General features: G+C 38.7%; 1 protein-coding gene across 16 annotated transcripts in view; it reads left to right on the plus strand.

The window, feature by feature from the left end:
• Nucleotides 1–26,945, plus strand: part of LOC113644700 (microtubule-associated protein 4) — a 68,277-nt gene that overhangs the window by 37,268 nt on the left and 4,064 nt on the right. For 8 of the 16 annotated variants that reach the window (XM_047811618.1, XM_047811623.1, XM_047811620.1 and 5 more), the window contains 10 exons: nucleotides 2,263–3,612; nucleotides 12,728–13,650; nucleotides 14,329–14,562; nucleotides 15,050–15,182; nucleotides 15,365–15,424; nucleotides 16,760–17,052; nucleotides 17,851–17,922; nucleotides 19,760–19,852; nucleotides 20,497–20,578; nucleotides 20,678–20,790. In XM_047811618.1, the coding sequence (XP_047667574.1) occupies nucleotides 2,263–3,612; nucleotides 12,728–13,650; nucleotides 14,329–14,562; nucleotides 15,050–15,182; nucleotides 15,365–15,424; nucleotides 16,760–17,052; nucleotides 17,851–17,922; nucleotides 19,760–19,852; nucleotides 20,497–20,578; nucleotides 20,678–20,790 (3,353 nt within the window). Of the gene's footprint in view, nucleotides 1–2,262; nucleotides 3,613–9,225; nucleotides 10,574–12,727; nucleotides 13,651–14,328; nucleotides 14,563–15,049; nucleotides 15,183–15,364; nucleotides 15,425–16,759; nucleotides 17,053–17,850; nucleotides 17,923–19,759; nucleotides 19,853–20,496; nucleotides 20,579–20,677; nucleotides 20,791–26,215; nucleotides 26,370–26,945 lie in introns of those variants that run through there. The other 8 variants (XM_047811626.1, XM_027149751.2, XM_027149752.2 and 5 more) reach the window with 6 other exon arrangements.

The raw sequence follows: 26,945 nt of genomic DNA on the forward strand, positions 1-26,945 counted from the left end.
ATTACACATCTCTTTATTACACATCTCTATATGTTATTGACAGGGGAAAAGTGTAAGCACATTGTACTTCTAATATAGATTAACATAACATCATAACATTATATGTGTGCCATGAGACAATACTGTGACCCTTTCATCTACCAAATATCACTCGACAGATGTATTTAACTATTATTACTTGACAGATGTATTTAACTAATATTATTGCAGCCCAGAACTCCAGCCTAACTGAAGACGTTTTTGTTCTATAGAGGATTATGGGCTTAAAGCCAGAGATCTTCTGTGAGGCTAATCGTCCCAACAGACTGAGACCCAACCTCACTTTGCCGCTGTTAGGCAGTATGGCCAGATTTAAAGTCATGCAGATAGTTTGTTTTCTTACATGCAATTACTAGTCACCATCTATATGGAACACTTATATACTTACGTTGTCCAGGTACTTAATCATGTGGCAACAGCACAATGCATAAGATGCAGATACAGGCTAAGAGACTTACTTAGTTTGCAGCAAACATCAGAAGAGGAGTGGAACGTGATACGGCCTTCTACTGTTGTAGCTCATCCACCTAAAGTTTTGCTGTGTTGTATATCTTGAGACGCTTTCCTGCTAATCACGTTTACAAGGAGTGCTTAACCATGAAGATTAACTGTACTCTTACCTGTATCCCCTTGATTGCTGCCACATTGTTGCAGAGCTGCCACAGAATTCACTGATTATATAAGTACATGAACATCCAGGTGTCCCTAATAAAGTGGACAGTAAGTATACATTATATAAGAGAATATAAGATGTACCTTTATTCGTACCACAATGGGGAAATTTCTCTGTTACAGCAGCAAAAAAAAAGGAAGGCAAATATGTAAAAGAATAGAGACATATACAGTATATACACAACACAAAGGAAAGAAACAAGTATACAAGATCGATGCTTATCAGAAGCTATTCTAATATGCTAATGAACCTGAACTCTCCGTGTGTTCAATAGTAACATCTGTGAAGAATGGAATGGTGCCAGTGAGTGTCATATTTTAGTAGGTGGTTTGAGTCACATGAAGGCACAGCTTGCAAGGCAGCCGGTGTGCTGATTAAAAATGTGTCATTCTGAGCAAATGGAGTTTGCAGTGCAAACAGGCACCATATAGATGGAACTTGTTTTTAAACCCAGACCAACCCAGATAACCGAACTTCTTCCTAGTAATAATAAAAGTAGCACTGCTAACATTAATTACAAAAACTGAGACCCATTAAGCAGTACACAGATCCACTCTGTTCAAATTAGGCCATCCTTAAAAATATTCTTGTTTGCCGTAACCCGACCGACCCTGTCAATTTAGGACCGACTCAATTTTTTAATTTTTTTTAGTCCGACTGACTTGCCGATTGTAAATTTGCGTTAAGACCGACCAATTTTTTTATTTTTTTTTTACTCTTCAAACAACTAATACAAAAGCAATAAAATAATATTAATTATATTTTAGTAAGTATTGTAAATATATATATATAATATATATAAATTGCCTAGGCCTACATATAAACGAACGCTACGTTCTTTCTTTTCAATAAAAACCCGTGATGTCATTTATGTTTACCGGATGTCACACTATGGCCTGTTCGTTCGCTTCGTCTCATACTCTCATTCACTCTCTGAGTCAACGGTTCGTGCTTGGTAATGATGTCTGCAGCTGTTCGCAATCACTGTTCAAAGTCATACGGGTTTGGGCACCATAATACATCTAAAAAATACATTAAAACAGCTCGACACCGCTTTAACTTGGCGGTTGCAAATGAGGTTTGCAATGATGCGCCTGAAGGCACGGGTTGAAGACCCAGTCAGTGATGTCACGATATGCTAATTTGTTTAAATTCATACCTACGTAATGACCATCAACAAAATTGTAAAATTTTTTACATTGAAACTTAATGTATATAAAAAATATAGACCTACCTACCGACCCTTTTTATTTAATTTTTTTTTTAATTGTTACTGCAAACCAAAATATTTTTAAGGATGGCCTTATAGTAAAGAAAAAAGGTAGAATTGTACATTAATGCACAAAAGGTAGGTGATTGTAACTAAGTTTTTCTGCTAAACATATACATGTATTCTTCCTAAACAAGTGTTATGTTGCCTAATATTTACTTCCTGTATAATAGGAACACACACCATAGTCTGAGTGTTATCAAATTGAGAGGTGTATTTGAGAGGGACAGCAAAAAGCAAAGTACTTCCTGATTATTTTTATTCCCTCTTTGCATATGAGGTGTCTTTGGTGACCACTGGCCAGATGAAGCTGGCAATCCCTCTGACCTGCCCTTCACTCCCAGTGTTTCTACTGTGATCACTCGCCATGCAGGCAATCTAACAGGGAGCCAGCAAGATGCCCCTGATCACCAGTGGTCCCTCAGAGATAGTGGTCTGGGGGACAGGGATGAAAGAGAAAATGAGGGTACTGATCACAAAAAAGAGAAGAAGAAGAAGAAAAGAAAGCCCAAGGACGAAGTCTTTGACCCAACAGAAAGTAAGAGTAAGATAGAAATGCAAAGTGAGAACAGTGATCTGCTTGAGGGACCTCATCAGATGCTGACACACAAAGAATGTGATCAAAATGAAGGCTGGCAGCATCAGGATGTCAGTTGGGCTGGTGGAAGGATCAAGAAAGGCAAAAGCCGTAAAAAAATTCCAGAAGAGTGGGCAATTCATGCAGAGCCTTTTGTCCCTACTTCATCTCTAATATCTCATGATTTTGGAGCTGAATTAACTTGTCCAGTACCTGGAGATATTCGAGCTTGTGAACAAAGCATACTCACTCTTACTGAGGATTACACAGAAGAGATCCTCATGCCATCATCACTTGCCAGCGATCTACTTTCCCTTACAGCTAGTTCTCCTCAGGCACCAGAGGAAGCCAGCCTTGCAGATCAATCAGCAGCATTACCCTGTGGGGAAACAGATTTTTCATCCACAAGCCACTTGTCTGTGTCATCTGGGTTCCATGATGTGCTCATGGAAACAGATAGTGGTGACATGGGTAGTACCAAAGATGCCTTTAAACACTCTGTGGAATTGAGTAAAGCTGACCCTGATGTGTCTGTGATGAATCCCCAGTGTTTTGTGCCTAGAGAGGGAACCTTTGAAGAGGCCTTATTTGAACAAGAATCATCCTTAATTGACCCAATATTGGGAACCCATGTTTTAGCTAATACCCCTGTGGTTGACCCCTTGATGTCCACTCCTGGTAAAGCGGGTTTTGGGTCATCTATGGAAGCTCTGATCTCAGCTCCTCCGTTCTCGCCATCTCAAACTGCTTGGTCCCTTAACGGCTCAAATTTGAACAACCAGAGTGAGGTCTTTGACATCTCAGGCATGCAGGGTACTACCTATGATGTGTCTGTGCCAGTTCCTTTGCCATCACCAAAAAACAAAACACCAAAAGAGGGCAAATCAAAGCAAAACAGAAAGTCCCGTTCATCCTCATCAAAGAGTCCTACATCATCTGAAGCAAAACTGCACTCTCCACAAAATTCTGGTTTGAACCCTGCTGCTCCGCCATTCTTCCCTAGTTTTGCTGAACCACGAGAGCATGTGACGGACCCACCGGCCATGTTGCAAGGTTTGTTTTTAAATGGTGGAATCTGGATCAACACATTGCATGAATTGGATCTCAAGCCTTGCCTTGGCTTCACTGGGTTTTGGGTTACTAGGCTCTTTACCTCAGCCACTAACACATCTGTCCCCCTACTGGATGTCCCACTATCCAGGTTCACTCAGGTTGGCTGGCATGGTTTGGCTTATGTGTTTAAAGGGTACCTCACTACAAAGAAAAGCACTGTGTGTATGTGTAGGGCAAAACTGTCCCCATTAACCACTTGTGATCCAGGGTGTATAATACTAACCAAACGCTAGTTGGTTTGCAGTGTTACAGGAACACGTCTTGTTCATTCTTTTCTTAGGCTTCACTGGATCTACTTAACAAAATAGTCCTTTCTGATCTTGAATGAATGTTTTCTTGACTTGAGTGAATGATTACTGACTGTAAATTTATCACAAGGCTAACATGATACCTATCAAGGTGCATTCTTGGACAACTAAAAGTATTTTTTTCCCCCCTCTCTCCATGTAATCATGCCATCCTTCCGTTGACCGACATCAATTGCTTCAGGTAAGTCAGTTATTTGTTGTTTTAATTTTTCTATGTCTTTATTTGTATAATTTTTACTGTTACATTTTTCATTGTGTTGTGCCTTTAACAGGCCTCTGAATGTTAAAGTAATAAACTATGTAATGGCTTGAATTAAAATGAATGGGCTCATCACATTTTTATAGTAATGAGTTCATTCTGATCAAGCAATTAATACAGGTATATAAAAAAGCACGTGTGTTTTAGCATATAATACCAGACTAAAGAACAAATGCTAAGAAATGGCAGCGATCTGGATGGATTTCTTAGTTAATTGTGATTTAAACTGAGCAAAAATATATGCTCTGCAAAAATATTTGGAGACCCCCTCTAATAGACTTACACCAAATTTCCAGATAAAAACATCCTAAACAAAACTTACAAGGAACCACAACTTGACCGCAACCAACTAGACCAGCAAACATTAGTTACTGTACAGACAAATGTAGCTTCATGACAATAACAGCTCTCACAGTCTGATTGTCACGAGCAGACTGGGTATCAGCCCTTAACAGAAGGGAAATCTGATGCAAAGAGCTTACGGCTGTAAATCATCAAAACCCATTCTTGTCCACTTCAGTTTTAATTTTTGAAGCATGGAAGCATAAATAGAAATAAATAATATTCGTTCTTAATAAAATCACATTTACTGGTCATGAATATGGTATAAATGTTGTTTTTTGGGGTGTTTTTTTGTGTGCTATGTTTTACTTTAAGCTGTTATTATAAAGCATAAAATATTTTGTACTTACAGTTGTTCTATATCGGGTTAGCATGTGGCTCCTATAAATAGCTTAGAGAACCACAGCCCCAGTAGGCACAAATCTATGATTAATGAACAGGGAAGATGAAGATACAGTCTACTTTCAGTGTGCTTATCTATCTTCATTTCCTTTTACACTCTGTAACCCCATAGCCATGTGGGTCATGGTTTCTTTCTTTCTTTCTTTCTTTTCATCCTTCTCGGTAAGCAAAAGCACAATCTTAAGCAGGAAACAAGAGCTTGTTCATTCCAAGAGCTTATCACCTATATGCACTTTATTTCAAATAAACTAGTTAACATTATAAAGAATTGCTCTTGTAGCCTAAATGCATGGACACACACGTTTGCTTTTCATGACCAGTTAACAGAACTACATAAAATGCTCTATGCTCTAAAAGACTATGGATTTGATGAATACCAAAATCCCTGCATTCAATTTCAAAATACTGGTATATGGCATCCCTATTTGACTGTATGTAGATGCTAGAAGCCAGGTATCTGAATTTATTTATTTATTTTATTTATTTTTTAAATATGCCAATAATTAAATCACTACCTCACTAGAAAGAGTGCCATGCTAATTTTGTCTGGTCTTATACAAGTCTATTTGTGTTTGCTGTTTATCAATTTCAGAAAGGAAAGAAAGGTGGTTTATTCTTTCCTTTAACTTCAACAAGCTATTTCTGTGGTGCTGTATAATGTTGCACTGTTGGTTGTGAAAGATGCCTACAAACATTTAGATAGATGACAAGAGTGTATTTTCATTGAGGTTTGAATATTAAGATGCTGACCTATGAATGAAGTATGTTTCCGTTGTGTGCATTTTTGTGAGTGTGTGAGAGGGAGAGAAAAAGGGAGAGAGAGAGAGGGGTGTGGCACTATGACACAGCTGTCTCTGCTGCCTATGTAATTTTCAGCTCTTTCTTTGCCTGGGAGGATCTTTGTCACTCGGGGTGCTATTTATCCGCAGGAGGAGACAGGATACCAGGGTTCGGTGTCAGACTTCCAACATGCAAATAAATATGCTATGGGATTAAAGATTAGGATTTAGGAATCTGATACCGGTTCTACAGCAATGACGACTCTCAGGTGTAGATATGTACAGCAGGACTATTTTTAATGCGAGACCAAATGGCTGTGTGCTTGCACCCTCCCCAGCAATTTTAGTCATCACCCAGACATCCGTGTCAGTTTTTTCACGCAAATAGAATGCATCAGAATAAACAGATAGCAGTCTATATGTAAGGGGACATCTGTGAATGCAAGCTACTCAATTGGCTTGTCATTTATTTAACCGTCAGTGGCTTGATTGAACTTCTGCTAAAGGTTATTTAAACGAGAGAGATTAAACCCAGAAAATAGCTGAGAAGGTCAGCTCCTCGTGTTGCTCATCGGCAGGCAGCCTTCCTCGGATAAGAGGTGTGGTTTAGCTAGTTGCTATGGTAACTGAGGAACAGCTGATATTTCCTTGGTAATGGGGACAGATGCTGAAGAACTAGGCTTGGGGAAAGCTAAGCTTCAGTTCGCCCTTGTAAAGTTAACACATGCATGGGATGCAGTCTATTTAGGAATAAGGTTCTAACATGTCAATACACAAGAAATTCTGTAGTGTATAATAGTACAGTATGTTTACAGTCTACTTACAATCGTGCCACTTTAATCATACTCATTATTTTTATGACCCTGCTCGCAATCCGCAAAGCCAGCTTCGCTATTTAATGTCTTGTCGTCTGGTCCGCGGTAGGGGTTCCACTCACTTGTCTTTTTCGGAAAACAAATACAAAGAACCAGGAAAAGAAACTTATAGCCGTATTGAGGAGTATCAGTGTGTTAATTATGCAGATATGCAAATCAGCCAGCCTTGGGCTTGTTTCTATAATAGGCACTAGAACTTGATGGCTCCAAATCCGTGGGTGGTACAAGGAGAAAGGAAGAACATTCTGTACTATGAAATGGCTCTTACTCTAATTCTTGATGCAGTAATAAGAAAGTTTATTCATAAATATCTACTCTCTATACTAATGCTAGAGAGGCATTTAAGAGTAGCCAGTTTGCTTACCAATACGGTTTTACGTGTTGGGATAAAACCTTCATCTAGGCTTTCATCCTGTGCTGGACTAGCAAAAGCTGCTGCATCACCAGTGACATTTGTCTAATTTTTTTCAATTTTGTAGTCTACTTAAGAATGACTTTTGATTTATTATTATTTCTTTATTGTATTATAATTTTATTTATTTTTTCTCTCATTGTTTCTGAGGAGGGTGGATGGGGTTTTGTTGCTGTATTGATTTTGTTCCGTGTTTCTTCTCTTAAACTATGTAATTTTGTAACTGAGGTAATACATTGTATATGTCTGCAAAAAAATTTCATAAAAAAAAATATATATAATATTTTTTATATATAAAGAGTCATTTTCCTCAGGCCATCTAACATAACACTGTGCTAACGCTGTAGACATCCGTCTTCTAAAAATAAATACCTGACTGGAAGTGAATGAATGAATAAAAGAATGACGTTGGATGTCAATAGTGACCTGTAAATGACACTCAGTAGGAAAAGGGTAATATCTAATAACAAGCCAACAAAATCTGTACAGCCACAGAAATATTTCACTATCTGCTGCCTCCTGTTGTGGTCAGCATTGAGCGTCCTTATTCATCATCTGTCTTCCTGAGATCAACATGTCTGAGCACAAGATCAGCCCTTCGCACACTCACCCCCTATGTGCAGTCACCATCATGACAAGACTCATGTTGTCATGGCAACAGGAGGCGGTTGCTTTGGAGACTTAATGAAACCGGGCGACCAAGAAAATAATGGCAGCTCACTGGAGAGTTTATGGTGGGTGGGTTATGGAGCTAAACATAGAACCTCAACAGACAGTACAAGTCCTTCAGACTCTTGGCGTAGCTTCTTTCTCTCCCTTCTTTTTTTTTTTGGCTACCTGAATTCTTACGTTTACTATGAATAATTCAATTGGTTGTACATTAACTTGTCACAGCTTTGAGGATTTGTTTATTTGAATTGAAGAAACAGATATTTTTGTTTTACTTCTCAAATATTCACAGTACAATTCTGAGAGATTTTTTTGTATGATATAGTCAGTCACACTGTGGACTGCACACCTTGCATTTACGAGGTTTTCTTATGGCATCTTACCTTTTATTGTATATCATCCTTTAAAATTTGTGTTCCTATATACTGTTCTTATACTGTTACCGGCTGTAAATTGGGCAACCTTTTTCTAAAGATCTGCTTCAAGAATAGGCTAAAATATATTTCAGTCTAAGAACAACATATCTCCTGAGTGTATTTGTCTCTTTTTTTTTTGGTGGTGTTTAAATCGGTTTACTGTTGTCATTTGTCTTGTGGTATGAATTTTATTGCTGGAAGGCATTTCCAGTGTTGTCTGACTCACCTTCCCCAGGGTGTCTAGCAATAGACTCTATACGTGACAAAATCAGAGACAACAGACTTCAATTTGCCTTCATCCTGCTCACTGATTTTTGTTTTTTAACTCCGTTTGGCTTCCCTCCATCTTTGTTTAACCCTAACCATACCGCTCCTTCTCTCTTTGACTGCAGTGTACTCTAATCCTCTGGTTTCACAACCATAGTACACTGAAATTCCACTAATATAACTGGCATCAATTTAGGATTCTGAACATGACAGCATATGAATTTGGACCACTGATTAGCAAAGCCCCCTGCTGGTAGCCAGAGAATGCACAGGTGGAGTTAAAACACTATGAAATTAAGAATAGGCTAAAACACTATGAAGTAGTGTTTACCAGTAACAGATTAATCTTAATAATCAGATAAATAGTCTGATTAATTAATCAGATAAATCTCGGGGTTAAAATAGTCATTGCTCTGATCATGGTGTATTGATTAGCGGTTTGACTAGTTGCATTTGTAGACTGAAACTGATTTTCAAATCAATTTTCAGATCGTAAGTGTTTTTAAATTGCAGGTGTACTGGCTCTTATGAATAGTCTTTCACATACTTTATTTGGGGGAAATGGTAAGAGCTTTGATAAGGTTATTAGATTAGCAAAGGTTTATATTATAAGATAGACCTTGCAACATTCAGAAGCGGAAGTGGAACAGTGGGAAAGGATGGGCATAAAGCCGCCAGCGTGGAGAAAATGAGTGAGGCAAAAGGGAGGGGCTATTCAGAAAAGGAGGGAGCTTATTTTTTCAAGCAGCAAATAAGCTGCTACACAAAGAACCATGTGACATGAGCCAGGAAAATAGCCATCAAATGGGGAGGGTGGGTGGCTGTCTGAGAGAGGGAGAAAGAGCTCTGATTCATTCTCACAGATTCTTGGTGAATTGTTGATCGTAGATACAGAGAGAGGTAATAGCGCACACTGTAATCTGTGGAAAACTAGACCACAGCCAGAAGGGATAAATCTCAACTATTATATTGTAACACAGAAGAAAAAAGAAGGTAATTTGAAAAGAAGACAAAGAAAAATATATATAAGGACTAGGTAGCAATAGAGGAGGAAAAGCATGTCCTCACTCTCCAACCAACAGCCAGCATCTCCGTTCTCGGAGTATAGTGAGCTATGCAAAGGTTCTTCTATTTCCACCTCTCCTGCCACACAGGGATGGGATTGGCAGCATGGTGACATTGGGGCTCCTAGGAGCTTTGCTGGTACCCCACGAGCCCTGGGACTGACTGATGAAGATAAGCTGTGTTTATTTGATCCTCCAGCAGCATTGGGAAATGAGTCAGAACTGCAGGTGCCTGGAAGAAGTGCAATTCCTGGTAGCATGTCACTAAGCAGCGTAGGGGAGAGTATAGAGAGTTCTCTGTCTTCATCTCCCTCACCTGCATCTCCTGGGAAATTCTCAGTGTCTTTAGAATCTGCAGGAAACAGTGTGATGATGCCCCCTTCACAACTTTTAGGATCATCTTCACAGAACAGTGATGTCCTTTCCACTTTTGAGTCTCTGAAGCCAGCCAGTGTAGCAGAATGGAATCCATCACCTCAATGCCTCAGTCCAGAGACGAACCCCATGATGGGCTCTCCTCAAGCACCCCCCAACTATTGTGTAATAGGAGTTGTTAACGATAATTACCTTGAGGGTGGAGATGAAGGTGTTGGTGGAAGACCAGCGACTGAGGGATCATCAAATGAGAGTGAGGAGGAGGGCGAAGTTCTTGAGCCTTGTTTCATGGGTCGAGCTGAGCAACAGAGGAAGGCTATGAGGAGAGCCATGTCAGAATGTTCCCATTTGTCTGTGCCAGCTAGCATTCAGCTACCAGACAAGTACCCTGGCGGAGGAATGCTGGATGAGCTGACCTCGTCAGTAGGAGGACACCGTCGGCCTCATGCAGGGGGCATGAGACGCTCACTCACCGTGGCAGACGATCAGCCCCCAACCCCTCCACCAACCCTCTGTGGTACTGGAGCTCGTAACGGAACACTTCATCTTACCCCATTTCCATCATTCAAGAGTAACAGAAGCCTTCCACTCTCACCCATGGAGGATGTTCCGGAGGGTTCAATTGTAGACAAGGACCAGGGTGTACTGTTGCCAGTGCCTGTCACAAGTCGAGCTCTTAATGGCAGCGCTGCCGGTACTGAAGGCAGCATCAGTCTGTTTCCTGTACTTGAGGGTAGGTGATGAAATCCTGTAACAAAGGTTTAATTATAACACATGTATTGCAATATTAGTATTAGCAATATTAATAAACCTTTAAGATTATGTGATTAAGTGTTGGTCATAATGAAGTCCAATTTTTAAGGTAAACATATTTAGCTTATATATCAAAGGGAAAACTGATAGCTGTATAGACAAGTGGATATAAGAATAACATACTTTTTGTAAATTCTGACTGCTGTGTGGGTTTGTATTAAGACAAATGTATACTGGGACACCAAAGGTAGAGGGTATTAAACTGGGATAGTAGGTCACTCTGTAGGTGGACCTGAGGCTGAGACTACTGTCAGAGTTTGAATTGATTATTTGAATTGTGTTGTATGCAGAAAGAACTGCTATCATAATTACACTCATTGAGTATGTATTCACTGGTGAGGAGAGGTTTTATTATTGTAGCATAATGAAATCCTTTGTCTGAATGCTCTTTCTTCATTAGCAAGCAGGTTGGCAAGGGTTCCTGAGCAAGGTATAGTCAATAAGCTAGTTGCTGGAACAAGTAATAGCAGCCGGTGGATGTAAACCAATTACGTACCATTTTTGTCTTGTGGGTCTGTTCTGATGATCCTTTAATTATTCCTGTTGCCTGTGCCTGTAGTTGGTCATTCTGTATGCTATTCAAGTGGTTCTTTGACATTTGAAACTACAGACAACTTGATTTCTGGCATACAAGACATGCATACAAGAGAATTTTACAGCAGTGGTTTTGCAGTCTCGAGGTTAGAGAATCCTGAAACATCCAGTCTAGGTCTATGTATTTTCTATTGGTTTACAGTGATATGACATCACTGCAAATCACATCAGAGAGAGAGGAGAGCGAGTTAGTTTCTTGGTCTTGAAAATATATTTTCAAACAAGCACTAAATCTAATAATTTGCTATCAAATTCAAGGAACACTGAAATGCAGTGTACAATATAATCACAAAGGTTCTTGCAAGATTATTTGCAGTTGCTTGTCTGGTTTAATTTTTTTTTTTTAAGTAAGGGATTGACCTGTTTAACTGGACAGGGTCCATTATTGCACACTGAATGTTTGCCTTTTTTTTTTAACAATCCCCAGCATGGCTCACAATAATAAGGGGATTTGCTTTGACCTGCATCAGTTTACCTTTATTGATGCCAGTAGTGATGTTATCTGTAATGTTAAATATCTTAAACCGTTAGATATTTGAAGGTCAAGGTTAACAATTATTTCTTTTCATAATTAACATTTACAAATGCAGTTCAGTATTCAGTCTCATTGTAAAGCTTATATTTTTTTCTTAGAAAATTTTTGGGGTCACAGTCCCAGAGGTCAATGTAATTTTCTTATTGAAAAGCAGATGACCGAACTTCTTAGATTGTCTGTCTGTCCATCTGTGTATGCCGTGCATGTGTGTGCATATGTATGCATGTACGTAACTGGAGGTGTGGTGTGTATCTGTATACAATCAGATGATTATCTATCTATCTATCTATCTATCTATCTATCTATCTATCTATCTATCTATCTATCTATCTATCTATCTATCTATCTATCTATCTATTATTTGTTTGTTTATTTCAGGATTTCTTAAGTATTTTTAAGTAAGTTTACAGTCTGCATTTTTTAACTTTACTGCCTAGTTTCAGTTTTACTCAGGAACTCATTTGGAAAATGCAGAGTCATTGTTTACACTGAAGGCCTCAACAGCTGAACAGCAGCAGAAATTGGGAATTGTAGCTTAATACATTTTTTGTTATAAATCACTGCTAATCTGTATCCAAGTATTCTGTATCTTTTCTCAACTTAAACACTTTTTATTCATTAATAAGAAGAATCAAACATTATATACACAACAATGAGGGCAACAAAGCAGTTTTGTTACCAATTAATCCTGTGTATTTATGTCTAAAGTGTTTTTTGTTAACTTGTTATTGATTTATTATGGAGATGGATTTATTGTAAGCTTGTATATTAAGGATATATGTTTAAACAAAAGATAGAGATACATGCATATGACAAAATATGCATTACAGAAGTTTTTTTTCTTCAGTCTGCAAGTAAGATGGAGCTGGGAATATTGTCTAGGATGCTTATTCTTCACATTGTAAAAGAATACCACATTCAATATGTTTACATTTTTTTATACAGTCAACACGCAGAAAATCCAGCCAGATGAGGGAAAAAAAGAGAGTCTGGAGAAGTCTGATATGTTCAGCAAAGTGGACAAGATGGACAAGGTTGAGAAGACCGACAAGCCTGACCAGGTGATGACAGTCGAAGAAACCGATATAAAGGACAAGAAGGAAAGCAAAGATAGTAGTGACAAGCAAGATGCATTTAGTAAGGTGGCCAAAGTCGAAGAGAGTGATATAAAAGACAAAAAGGATAGTGAAAAGCAAGATGCATCTAACAAGGTGGAAAAAGTCAAAGAGACATCTGTAGACAAGTCAGATAAACCAAACAAAACTGAGCAACCAGACAAGTCAGAAAAGGGGCAGCTACCTGAAAAAACGGATGCAAGTAAAAAGGTTGAAAATTTAGAGCAAGTCGAAAAGATTTCTGATAGAAAGGCTAGTGAAGGTAAGATGGATCTGTCTCCAGAGAAAGACAAGGAGGTGAAAGTGGAAAAGGTGAAAAATGTAGAACAGGTAGAGTGGAAAACAGAAACGATCAAAGTTGATGACAAAACGGTAGAAGACAAAATTGAGAAAGGAAAACTTGATCATAAGTTAGATGAGCAATCAGAGAATGATAATGCTGAAAAGGACAAGGAGTCTCATGGGAAAAATGAAAAGGACAAAGCTGAGAAACATGAGATTGCTCACAAGCAAGAAAAAGACAAAGCTAAAAATGAAGTTGTTGGGTCGGGCCCCAAGGAAGGAGTAGCCCCAAAAACAGATGCAGTGGAAGAGACAAAAGCTGCAACAGTGGTGAAAAAAGAGCTATCTACCAAAGTGGAGAAAGAAGAGAAAACTGAAAAGGCTAAAAAAGCAGCACCTAAGCCTGTGGCAACTAATGGTGCCAGAACTGCACCAGGAAAAGACATACCTAGTCCCGAGAAGAAAACCAAGGTGAGTTGCATCCTTTTCAGATCATCCCACTTGTCCATTGGTCATGCTGCTGCTAATATTGTTTGAGTTATATAACACTTACATGCACACAAACACGCAGACAATCAAATCTGGTGCCAAAGCAAGACGAATATCTTGTTTTATAGATTTAAGGGTTCCATTAAATTTCTCCATTTTGTGGAAAATGGGGAGCAAAAAAACTTAAAACGCTTATTATTCATTTGGGTAAAATACCAGTCGCTCATTCATTCTGGTAAAATACCAGCCGCTAAAAAACACAGCTGTTTCATTGGTAAAATTATTTATTTATTTATCCCCCCCCTCTGGGTCTAGTAGCTCTTAATAGCTTGGATCGTCTTCAGTCTATATTATGTGATCAGACCAGGCTGGCTGTTTTTCATCAAACAGAATCTATAATAACAAATATAATAACAAGAATCTATAGTTAATCTGTGATTTCCCCCAAAAACAAAAATCTCCCCAAGGAACAAATGTAAGCAAGTGATTTGCACTGTGGAACCCTAGTTAGTAAAATCAAAAACGTTTAACATTATACATGCGTTTATCCCGTGCCATACGCCCCTTCAGCTGCTTGTGTCCTGCTGCTCTTATTTGTCCTTTTATGCTTTTGTTACTCCTTTGCTTTCCATTTTTTGGGTTTGCTGTCCATCCATGCAGCCTGCTACCACAACAACCAAATCTAGCATGGCCAAACCCCGGCCAAGCACGGTGTCCAATGCTGTGACTGCTCCTAAGCGCTCAACCCCAGCCCCTACCTCCACAACTGCCACCCTCAGCAAAAAAGCACCGATGCCCAAGGCACCCACACCCATGGCTGGCACCAAGCGCCCTGCTTCGGCTGCCAGTCGTCTTTCCACCACACCCACAGTGCCCAGTGAGTTCAAACCTAAGGTATGTCCCTACGTTTTCTATTAGGGAGCTAGAAAATTACACTTTTGAGGGATAAAATTCTCTTCTACCTTACTTTCAGAACTCATGGCCCTTTTGCTTGCATGGTTGACATGTTTTATTTGCAATGCCTTTTCAATGTTCATCCATTACACATCTGCTAAAAAATTACTGTGCCATATTTTTTATACTTCTAATAAACTACATACATATAATGATGTACAGTTCCTGCCGTATCCCCAAGGTTTGTTCTTGTTTCTTGTGTACACTTGTAATCGTATGTAAATGGCAATTCTTTGCCATTGCTTCTTAAGTAAGGAACCTCAGTCATTGTGATTACTGTAAATAAAAATGAACATGGTGTGATCATTCTCTTTAAAGCAAGGTTGAGCTAATTAAGAAATGCAGCTCCTGGGTTGCATAAACCCCTTATTGTTCTAAATAAATGTCGTACTCTAGCTTAGCTACATCGTTTTGGCCTCTTTTCCAGACAGCCACAGAGGCATCAGTTCCAAAGTCCTATACTGCTCCATCCCGCTCCACAGCCCCCAAGAATAGTACAGCTTCCACAACAATGAGCAGAACCACCACATCGAGTACTGCCACAGCACGGCGCTCTCTGGGTGAGTCTACCACACACTGAAGAACTGGAGTTCCAAAGTAAAAAAGTCTCTGTCTGAATACTTAGAGAACATACTGCAAGTTTATCATGTAGCAAGTTGGTAAGCATAGTGACACAGAATTGTTTGTTTTAATTATGCGATAAAGAAATGATTGGCACATGGCATGACTTTGTTATATTCAGCTACAAAGACTGAGAACAAAACAGGGGAGGAGAAGAAGCCAAGCACTCTGAAGACCACAGGTAAAGAATCATTCATTTTCTATCATGCATTTTAACGATGACATTGTTATTCAGCAGAGGCAGTCATGAATGACTAGGAGATTTATATAACTTAAATATTTTCTTACATATGCTCTAGGTCGGGCATCACCAAATGATGGACCGCGGTCCGGATCCGGACCGAGTGACGGGTCTTCCCGGACCCGTTAAAATTCTAATATTATCATATTAAGCATCTCCATTTTATAATCTAATATTATAAGATTATATAAGCTCTTTGATATTACTAAAAAGATAAATCTTTCGTTCATGCGCAGTTAATCTAGTTATTACGACAGGAGCGTCATCAAAAGCCAAGCCAAAAACAGATTGTATCTGTTCCATACTCCAGAGCAGAAGGTGGCAGTAATGCACCTAATTACGCTGGCAGGACAATTAAGATTCAAACTGCTGGCAGGACAGTTACATGCCCATTTCTCTCACTAGGAATGGAAGATGGAAAGGGAGTAAGGAGAGGTGGAAAGGAGAGAGGAAAAAGGGAGCTGCTCAAAGCTCTGCACTTTTCTTTTATTCAGTAAATTCTGCCCTGTTCTATTTTACTTGAAATGTTCTTTTGCCTAAGGTTCCTGTGTTATTAATGTAGTTAATGTTTAAAAAAGTTGCAGCTCAAAAGTCTTTTGTTTATTTTTTTTCTTAAAGATTAATAGCACTTTTTTTTTAATTCAAAATATTCTGAATGTTTTAAATTTACTTGAAATATAGGCCCTAAGTTCAGGCTGCACAAAGCCAGCACAAAGTGTGTTTGCAGAAGAAATTCAGTGTCTGTTGTCTGTTACTTGACATGTTGTAAAGACAACTACAGTATTGTTTTCCATTCAAGTGCCATACAAGGTCAGACTTTGAAAACACTTGAAATTTAACAATAAATTATATAGAAATGTATGTGCGTTATTGATTTTTATTAACATGAGGGTACACTATTTTAAGTGACAATATAAGATTCGGACCTTTGCTGGGAGGAAATTTTAGTAACTGGACCTCTTCGAATTTTAATTGAATACCCCTGCTCTAGGTCTTGTTTCATTGCCAGATAATTCTTCTCAAGTTTAATAAAATAAAATTTTTCTTCAAAGAATCAAAGTTATCGGGCAATATAATAAGGGCATTTAATGCATTTTCACTGAGTAAAAGCATCAAAAAGAGTCTGAAAACTATTATGTTTGTTTTATAATAATATCATCATTAGAACTACTCTATAAATGTGATACAATGGGGTTTTTTTTTGCTTACATACTTGGCCTCTTGTCTGTTCTTCCCCATTTCAATCTTTCCCTTCCTATTTGTTTACAACCATAGATTCCAGCAAACCCAAATCTGCGACAGCCAGACCGCCCACCGTTACCAGTAGTTCCACAACCCGCACCCGTACCACTAAACCTACCACAACCACTAACAACACAACCAGCACAGTGCCAGAGAGAAAGCCTCCTGTACCCCGTGCCCTTCGAGCCAGCTCCACTACCACTACAACTAGTACCACAACCAGAACCAGTAGCCGCCCAGCAACAGCTCCAGCCCCTGATGTTAAAAATATCCGCTCCAAGATTGGCTCCACAGACAACATGAAACACCAGGCCGGAGGAGGCAAGGTGAGAAGATATGACTAAAATGCACACCTTAGATTTATAAGTATACCAAATTGTAGCTGTCCCAGCAATCAATCAGGAACAGTGTGGCAGTCAACGACCAAGACAGAGGGATATAGAAATGATGAGAAATATCTGTGTTTCATTTTAATTTTGACCTTCATGATCATGATTTTTCATGTTTAAAACAGATTTAGGCTTTTTAAAATTCATTTATTCATATTGCTCGAATGTTTTCTGGCATATTTGGATTTATGCAAAATAAATCCTGTGCTGCATATCTTTAGTGTCATAACCTTAAAAATTCTTGTTTAATCTTTCTCACTGCAAGCTTAGCTATGACCTGAAAGTAATCACAATTTGATTTATTCTGTTTTCTCCATCTGTAATGCCATTTCCCTTTCGTATCTTTCACCACACTGATACTTTTCCTGGCTGAGATTTCTCCTTGGACTTCATAAAACAATGCTTGTCACTCTACCCTCTAATACTTGCTACACATGTCACTGGTAGTATCCCTGTAGTGCGTAATTCATTATAATGTCCACACTGCTGTACAATTTGTGAAAAATCATGCAATCTTAATTTGCAGTATGTTGAGTTAAATAACAAAGGCATGAGTTTTTTTTTAAACCCTAAATATCCATCACATTTCCCATTCTTGGTCTTAACATTTTTTTCCCTCATGTAATTAAGGTTTTTGTTTTGAACTGTGATTATTGTTCAAAAGTCCAGAATCAATGGGCTAATTGTTGTGGTGTGAGTAATTGACATGTAGGGGATTTGGGGTTGTTTCCCCAGGTCACAGTTTCTCAAAGCAAGACGGATGCTCTGGCTCAGGGCTCCCTCTCCAAAGAGAACAGCCAGGGCAAAGTGAGTTCACTCCATCTTCCATATCCCACCTACTTGTGTGTGTATATGTATATGTATATATATATTTTTTCTGTTTTCTTTCTCCAGCCATCTTTTCTGTTATGGCGAGACACACTTGTTCTTGTCTTGATGTCTCATGATATCATTATTCCATATACTTCGTTCTTCTGTCACCCATAAATAAAAATCATTTATAATGAAGGATTTTTCTATTTAAATATTATGTATAGCACTTGTCTTTGCTAATGCCAGATTTCCTTTAATAGGTTTACAGAATGAATGCTGATATGTTGAAAAATGGGCCAGATAATTTAGTCAATATGTGTGTTGGTCTGGGAAACCCCATGAGATACCACTGTGAAGACAGTGTGGTGCCTGTTAGATACTGTCATATTTAATGAAAGCATGTAGTTTTCCTGTTATAAAATGTCTGACAGAGATTTTTCAGGTCGCCACTATAAAATATAAGAACTGATATTAAGATGTTGGCTCTTGCTGGAGTGTATACTAACTAAAATTCTCACAAAACTCACTAGGTTTCCATTCAAAACTGTGTAGTTCTGTTTGTGTGTGTGTGTTTAAATGCGTGTTGAGTCTGCAGTCGATGCTACTGAAATACTAATCAATAATTCAGTATTTAAGAGCATGAAACTAAGCTAAGCAAGTTCTTGTAATTCAGCATACTTCTCAGAACCTTACGGGAGTGACTATACAAAAAAAATATGTCTGGTAGGGTTTTTTTTATTATTCTTTTTTTTTCGTTAAGAAAAATCAATGCATGGTCACAGGTTCTGCTGCTTAATGAGAACTGGTACTGAATTATTAGTTGTTCTTTGACAGAATGAGAAACACAATTTCATACCCGTTTCATCAGCCTTATAAGTTCCACTGAGGTTTGTTAATGTACCGTCTGCTTGATGGTAATTATGGAGTCTGCTGTACCACCAGGTACACATGCAGCCAATTTATTCGAAGGTCTACAGAGTTAAACGAATCTTTAATGGTGTAACTGTTTTTGTGTTTGGATCAAAGATGAACATATTCACTGACTGATCAGAGTACGATTTAATTGTCCTTCCAATGTCATGTTTGGTCATCTTAAAAATGTGCTCTGAGTTAAAAGGATCATCCTTCAGAGAGCAAAACAGGGTTCACATGGTCATGAAAATCCTGTGAAAATGTAGATTTTACAGTTCTGTAATAGTGAGTTTTGGGACAGTATTAAGTTTACTCATTTCAGCTGTTTTCCCTTTTCATGTTCTACATATGGTATCAATCAACATCAATAGGCTAAGAAGGTTTATGCTGCAGAAAATGGTTTCTGCAGTCCTTTTTAGTTCCTCGAAGAAAGTTATTCCTAATGTATGTTAAAGCTAAGACAAAGCAGAGATTTAGATGGAATTAGAAAACACTGAGGTCTTTTTTTTTTCAAATAGACTAAATGCTTTTGACTATGTCCACATCTGCTCAAATATATCATTTCATATGATGTTTGTCTGTTTAAAGTGAATTGCTTCACTGTGCATCGTAATTTAAGTAATATGGACATTGCCAAGCACTTAGTACAATTCTTCATGGTAATTATAAAAATAAAAGGGTAACTGTATATATTAAATCATGTTCCTTACTGGTGGTGCTACTTTAAACACAGCATGGCATGTACACTCTAGTTAACTGTAGTTTCTAGCTTGATGAATATGTTCATCAACTTATGTAGCACTTCGCACTGAATCCTTATAAGCTTGTAGATGCTTCATCTTTCCCTCTTTTTCTGTCTTCCTCTTATCTGGTTACCCCTTATGCCCTTCTGCCCTTTGCCCGCCATGCTGTGTTGTAGGTTCAGATAGTCTCCAAAAAGGTGGACTACAGCCATGTTACATCTCGCTTGGGTTCCAAGGACAATATCAAGCATGTCCCTGGTGGTGGGAATGTAAGTACTGTCTCTGCATGTGGTGAAGCTGAATTCAACAAAACAGTGCTACTCTTCCAGTTAGAACATCACCAAGTCTCATGAGGATACACATGTAATCATTTTTGTGATCTTGTTCCCAGACTTCCCCCCATGCACATGCTTAAGAGTTTTTGCTTAACTGCTACCTTTAAGCCAGTTCTCAATAACAGCAGAAGTTGAATTTTATTTCCTGCTCAAGGTTACTTACTTTGTCTTAAATTATTTTTTGGTAATCATGGGGCAAAACCTTTTTCCCTTTCTTTTATACTTCGCCGAGTTTTTTTTTCCTGCAGCTTTCTTTTCCTCTAGCTCTTTGAGATTTACTGCTTCTAATAGTGACTGACGTTGAACTTATCGGTGGATAAAGAGATACAGACATATTTTTCTAATGATTTAAAATAATAATTAGTAGTAATTATGATTACTTTTCTTAGTATGTCTTATACATCCTTTGTACTTTGTAGAGAGTGGCATGCCAGCCTGTGTTGATTTAATCGCACTGCATGTCAAATTTGCACTTTGTAAACAAGGCAACAAAAGGCTGATGGTATCTTTATTACTATTACAGAACAGTAAACCATGTCTTTGCTTCAAATATAGGACTTAGTTTGGTGTGTTTACAGATCCAGATTCTCAGTAAGAAGGTGGATTTGAGTAAAGTGACTTCAAAGTGTGGTTCAAGGGTCAACATCAAGCATAAGCCAGGTAAGGTTTTGGAACTGATTTAATGTTACTAAGGTTCTGGGTTGGAGTCAAACGTTAATAGCAATTCTGAGTTATCATGGATGGTAATGTTTCTTGTAGGAGGTGGAGATATAAAGATTGAGTCTCATAAAGTGAACTTCAAAGACAAAGCACAGTCTAAGGTGGGCTCCATGGATAATGTCAGCCATACACCAGGAGGGGGGAATATTAAGGTAAGTTTGCGAACGAGAGAAATTAGCATGATCTTGTTTTTTACTAATTCCCTTAATTAGCAATTAAGCAATAATTATTAAGTAGCATAATTTGATATACACAATAATGATTGACTGCCTTCTATAAACCTATATTATACCATCTTGCATCTGTGCTGCAGGCAAAGAGATGAAAGTTTAAAAGGCCTGCATGGGATTGACTGGGCATTAAAATATTAGCGCCACATGAAATCACTTAATCACGGTTATAGAGAGGTGCAACACAGGGGTCAGATAAGTTACTTCATTTATTTTTATTCTACTCTTCCTGATGGGGATCAAAATGGCAACAAAAAGGTCAGCCCAGCCAGATATTCCAGCTCATCTACAGCTCACCAACTGAGAGAGAATGTCTCTAGCAGCTTCTGGGACTGATTTTATAGTCTCAAAATTGCACCAAAACACCTCATTTAAATTCTCTTGATTTAGAGGATCTGCATCTCTACTCCTTACTAAACAATTTACTAAAACATTTTAGGGACCACTTTTAAAAATGTTTTCTTTTTTTTCCCAATTACTTCTCCAAACTTCTCTCATGTTGTTACTTTCATTTATGCTTAATAGTTATTTTTAGAGATCCCACTGTGAGTATTTTATGGAAGGCCGCCTCCTTCAGCTTTACTTCAGTCTTTTTCCAATGGTGTCCACCAGCACATGTTAAGGTTAGCACCTGGTCCAAGAAGGCTAAATACTCTTAACTTCTGTTTGGTGCATAAGCATGAGACTGGAAATTAGATGCTAGATGCAACTCTCTTGTTCACTGCAAGATCCTTGGTCTGGGACTGGTGAATATTGCCACACACATTTGAGGTTTCCTGGGGGAACTCTGGAGTAAGTGAGACCAATCAGGATTCAGGCTATTTCTCCACCAGCAAAATGGCATTCCTTATTTCCAAAGCCAATTTCTTTTTCTAGGGTCTGGTTTGTCTCAAACATACTGTAATACACATGCTTCTAAACAGGCACCGGCCAAAAAGTCAATGCCAAATATTGCATGTGGTGTGTCTGACTGGGTTTTCTAGGTGTCTGGTTTGTCTCAAACATACTGTAATATACATGCTTCTAAACAGGCACCCGCCAAAAATTCAATGCCAAATTTTGCATGTGGTGAGCCTGACTGGGTTTTCTAGGTGTCTAGTCACCAGACACCCACCTCTAGGTTTGCTTCCAGAAGTTTATTCTTGGTCATTTTCCTTGATCCGGACAAAGTACCCTTTTTTTGAGAAACATTAGACAATTCTCATTTTCTGACCACTCCCCTCAGATTTGTTTACCAAACTTGGTCCTAACGGGAGCCTAATGCTCCTTGTGATGTAGCCCCGAGGTTCATTGAACTACATGAGCACTACACCTTGACAAGGCCTCATCCACAAAGAGGCCAGAAACAGATTAACTATTTTAGATTTTAAAAAAGCTAAAATTACAGTAGCAGAATTGTTAGTATGTTGACCACAAAGCTGCAAGTTTAAACTTTCAAGGTGATTTGAGTATGTATAAATTTATATGAGAATATATAAATTTGAGTGTTTAATTTATTGTTATAGTATTAGTAGTAGTTCTGTCTTATACTGTCTTTTAAGATATTAGTCATTAAGTCATTAGTGCATTGTATATCATTTTTTCTTTAACATTTCCTTCTTTTTAAATTTGGTTTTATGTTTTCCTACATCGTTGCTCAATTATAATTGTAAGTGAGTTATGGTAGAAATGTCTGTTTAATAATTTAAAACAATAAATTAAAAATACATTCTCACTATGTTTTAAACCTAAAGGGATTTAACATCACAGAGATTGACATGGGCATTTTCCTAAAGTCTGGTCCAGAGAAGCTGAGAAACAAATGAAAACCAATACATGTATTTTTTGTTTGTAGAAGGTAAAGGAAGGAAGGGTGTCATGAAGTATACTTCTTTTCAAATGCTCTCACGTGGGTTAATATGATGTGGTCAGCTTTGTGCTTGCTTGCTTCAACACACCTGACTCAACACATGGGCTGATGATTAAGGCCAAAATTAATTGAATGGGGTGTGATGGGGCAGGGCAAACCCTGACCTGTGCAAGAAAACGCTATTAAAGTACTGAATTGTCATATCAAGGATTTACGTAACAAAGGTGGGTTAATAAAAGCCTCCAACCAACAAGCTTACTTATTGGTTCGTGATGTCACCTTACCCCTCAGCCTATGGTCACCCATGTCTGCATGAAAATCACCATGGCTGTACACATCATTTATACATCTTCATCACCACAAAATCATTTGCATGATATACAGTACTTTTAGTTTGAAAAAAAACAAAACAAGCATAGTTTGTAAACCATTACAGCGGTTCTATCATAGACCATTTGAAATATTAATAGAGTACATTTTAATAATGTAGAGTTTTGTTAATGGAGAAGTACAGAGATGGTCAGTAGGAGACAGGGAGGAGCTATGGTAGTGTATGAGAATGTCAGGAGTTGCAGAGAAATATGTCAGAGTAGTTCAGGATATGTTTGAGAGGAGTATGACGGTTGTGATATGTGCTGTAGGTCAGAGGAGCTCAATGTCGAGGTGGAGCTACATCAAGTATCTGCTTTGAGTCCCTTCTTGTTTGCTATGGAGATGGACAGGTTGACAAGATGTTTGTGGAGTAGCGAGCAGGTGAAGGAACACCTGGAAAGGTGGAGGTCTGCTCTGGAAAGAAGGGGAATGAAAGGCAGTCATTGTAAGACAGAATACATGTGTATGAATGAGATGGAGGGAAGTAGATCAGTGAGGTTACAGGGGGCTGAGGTCCAAAAGGTGACAGGACTTCATTTGGGGTCAACCGTCCATTTTGACTGGGAGTGTAGAAAAGAGGTGAGTGCAGGCAGGTTGGAGTGTGTGACAGAAGAGTTTCAGCAAGAATCAAATAAAAGCTGTACAAGACAGTAGTGAGAGCAGCTCTGCTGTATGGGTTAGAGAGTGTAGAAGTGAGGAAAATACTGAGGTAGAGATGGAGGTTGCAGAGATGAGGATGATTAGGTTCTCTTTCGGAGTGACTAGGACGGACAGGATTAGGAACGAGCACATCAGAGAGACAGCTCTGGTTATATTGGTTCAAGGATGTTTGAGATGGAACTGCCAGTTAAGAGGTCAAGAGGAAGGCCAAAGAGGAGATACAGTCATATGCAAAAGTTTAGGAACCCCTGACAATTTCCATGATTTTCATTTATAAATATTTGGGTGTTTGGATCAGCAATTTTATTTTAAACTGTCAAATAACTGAAGGACACAGTAATATTTCAGTAGTGAAATAAGGTTTATTGGATTAACAGAAAATGCGCAATATGCATCAAAATGAAATTAGACAGGTGTATAAATTTGGGCACCCCAACAGAAAAATCACATCAATATTTAGTAGAGCCCCCTTTAGCAGAAATAACAGCCTCTAGACGCTTCCTATAGCCTGTAATGAGTGTCTGGATTCTGGATGAATGTATTTTGGACCATTCCTCCTTACAAAACATCTAAAGTTCAGTTAGGTTTGATGGTTGCCGAACATGGACAGCCCGCTTCAAATCACCCCACAGATGTTCAATGGTATTCAGGTCTGGTTGGGATATCCATTCCAGAACATTGCTCAAAATCTACTCTGGCATTTATGCAGAGGAACAAGTACAGTGTTTTGGGTCGTTGTCTTGTTGAAATATCCAGCCCTGGCTAAACTTCAACTTTGTGACTGATTCCTCAACATTATTCTCAAGAATCTGCTGACATTGAGTGGAATCCATGCGACCAACAACTTTGACCAGATTCCCAGTACAGGCACTGGCCACACAGCCCCACAGCATGATGGAACCTCCACCAAATTTTACTGTGGGTAGAAAGTGTTTTTCTTGGAATGCTGTGTTCTTTTGCCGCCATGCATTACGCCCCTTCTTATGAAAGTGAAAGTGACGTGACATACGGCTAAGTATGGCGACCCATAATCAGAATTCGTTCTCTGCGTTTAACCCATCCATTATGCTGCGGCGCCTGGGGAGCGGTTGGGGTGGGGTTCGGTGCCTTTCTCAAGGGCACCTCAGTCGTGGTATTGCCGGCCCGAGACTCGAACCCACAACCTTAGGGTTACGAGCCAGACTCTCTCGTTATGACCAAATAACTCAGTCTTTGATTCAGCACTCCACAGCACCTTATTCCAAAATGAAGATGGCTTGTCCAAATGTGCGTTTGCATACCTCAAGCGACTCCGTTTGTGGTGTGTGTGCAGAAAAGGCTTCTTTCAAAGTACGCTGAATTGTTGAATGATGCACAGTGACACCATCTGCCTGTGGTCTTCCGTTTCCTCACTGTTTTTCTCAGTGGACACTGACGGCTTATATCCCTGCAATAATTTTTTGTAGCCTTCCCCTAAACCATAATGTTGAACAGTCTTTGTTTTTAGGTCATTTGTTTCAGGGATTGAGAGAGTTGTATTGAGGCCTCCATGTTGCCACTCTTCAGATGAGCGTCAAAGAGAGCAACTTGCTATTGGCCACCTTAAAAACCTTTTCTCATGATTGGATGCACCTGTCTATGCAGTTTAAGGCTTAATGAGCTCATCAAACCAATTGTGTGTTCCAATTAATCAGTGCTAAGTAGTTACAGGTATTGAAATCAACAAAATGGCAAGGTTGCCCAAATTTATGCACTTGTATAATTTCGTTTTCTGTTAATCCAATAAACCTCATTTCACTACTGAAATATATTACTGTGTCCTTCAGTTATTTGATAGATCAAAATGAAATTGCTGATCCGCACACCCAAATATTTATAAATGAATATCATGGAAATTGTCAGGGGTTCCTAAACTTTTGCATACGACTGGACATGAAGGTAATTGGTGGGAGATTAGCGGATGCCGAGGATAGTGTATTTTGATAATATTGTAGGTAAATAAAAGTACATTATAAATTTATAGGAATATTATCTCATATCTCACATGCTGCCCTACTATAAAACAGTGTTACACGTTATAGCACAAGACTTTATTATTTTGCTTTACTTTTATTTTGGATTATTTTTCAATATATTTATTTTTAATACATTGTTAAAGTGTTAAGGAAAGTTTTTTTAGTGAATCGTATAATTCCCCACAGATATAAAAAATAAAGCAAATAAATACAAGCATTTCATCATTTTCAGAATTGGTTGGCTGCATGTGCATGGGCCTCGTCTCTTTATTATTTTGTGATAGAGTGTATGTTATATTCGTAATATACATTTTAGTACCCATACCCATAGTACACTGTTATGTAGTATGCTTCAAATCCATGTACCATTCCAGATACCTGAACACACCTTTAGTCTTTCTCAGACGGGATCAGAAGTCCATCTCCACACCATCTCCATCTGTCCTATTGACATGCTGCTGTGTGTTTCTAGGCTGAGGGGCAACAGGAGACAGTTGAGGGCAGTGGGGCTACCGCTAGTGGCTCAGCCGGCCCAGCCCAGGAGAATGGGCTAAAGGAGGGCACTGCATGTGGGGGCGAGGCACTCCGGGACCCCCAGGGCCTGGATTCTCTCATCCCTGAAACAAGTAAGTTTGTGTGTCATCCTGCTGTAGTCACAAGGCCTGCTCCAGCCCTCTCCCTCAGAAGCAGCTGTTGTATGTCAGGCTTAAATACCATTAGAACCTCCATTCAGGTGCCTTTAAGCCTGACTTAAATGTTTTTTGGATTAGAGATGAATTCACTGCTGACTTTATACTAGTGAAACTGAGTTTGTTGCTGTGCTCAATGCTAATCATATTTCAGGCTATTATTCACAGTTATTTATAGTAGCCTAAGGGATCCCCATACTCAGTCTTGTTTAAAGGGTTCTTTTTATTGTACATTCATTGTAGGTTGTTTGCCCCTCTGCTGCTCTTCGTTTGTTTACTCTGGGATAAAGTTTATAATTCAGTTTATTTATTCATATTTGTCTTTATATTTCCAAAATAACATACCTTTCTCTTGTATACTTTTTTTAAATTGTGGATTTGCACTTTATGTTGGTTTGTGTCCTGTATCCAGCATTTAGCTGATCCTCATAAGTACTCACTCAGTTATAAATATGACTGCTTCCTTCTTTCACTGGGGGACCTTTTATTTTTTTCAGGCAGACTGAAAAAACA

The sequence above is a fragment of the Tachysurus fulvidraco genome, chromosome 3, assembly GCF_022655615.1.
Source record: "Tachysurus fulvidraco isolate hzauxx_2018 chromosome 3, HZAU_PFXX_2.0, whole genome shotgun sequence".
Classification (NCBI taxonomy): Eukaryota; Metazoa; Chordata; class Actinopteri; order Siluriformes; family Bagridae; genus Tachysurus; species Tachysurus fulvidraco.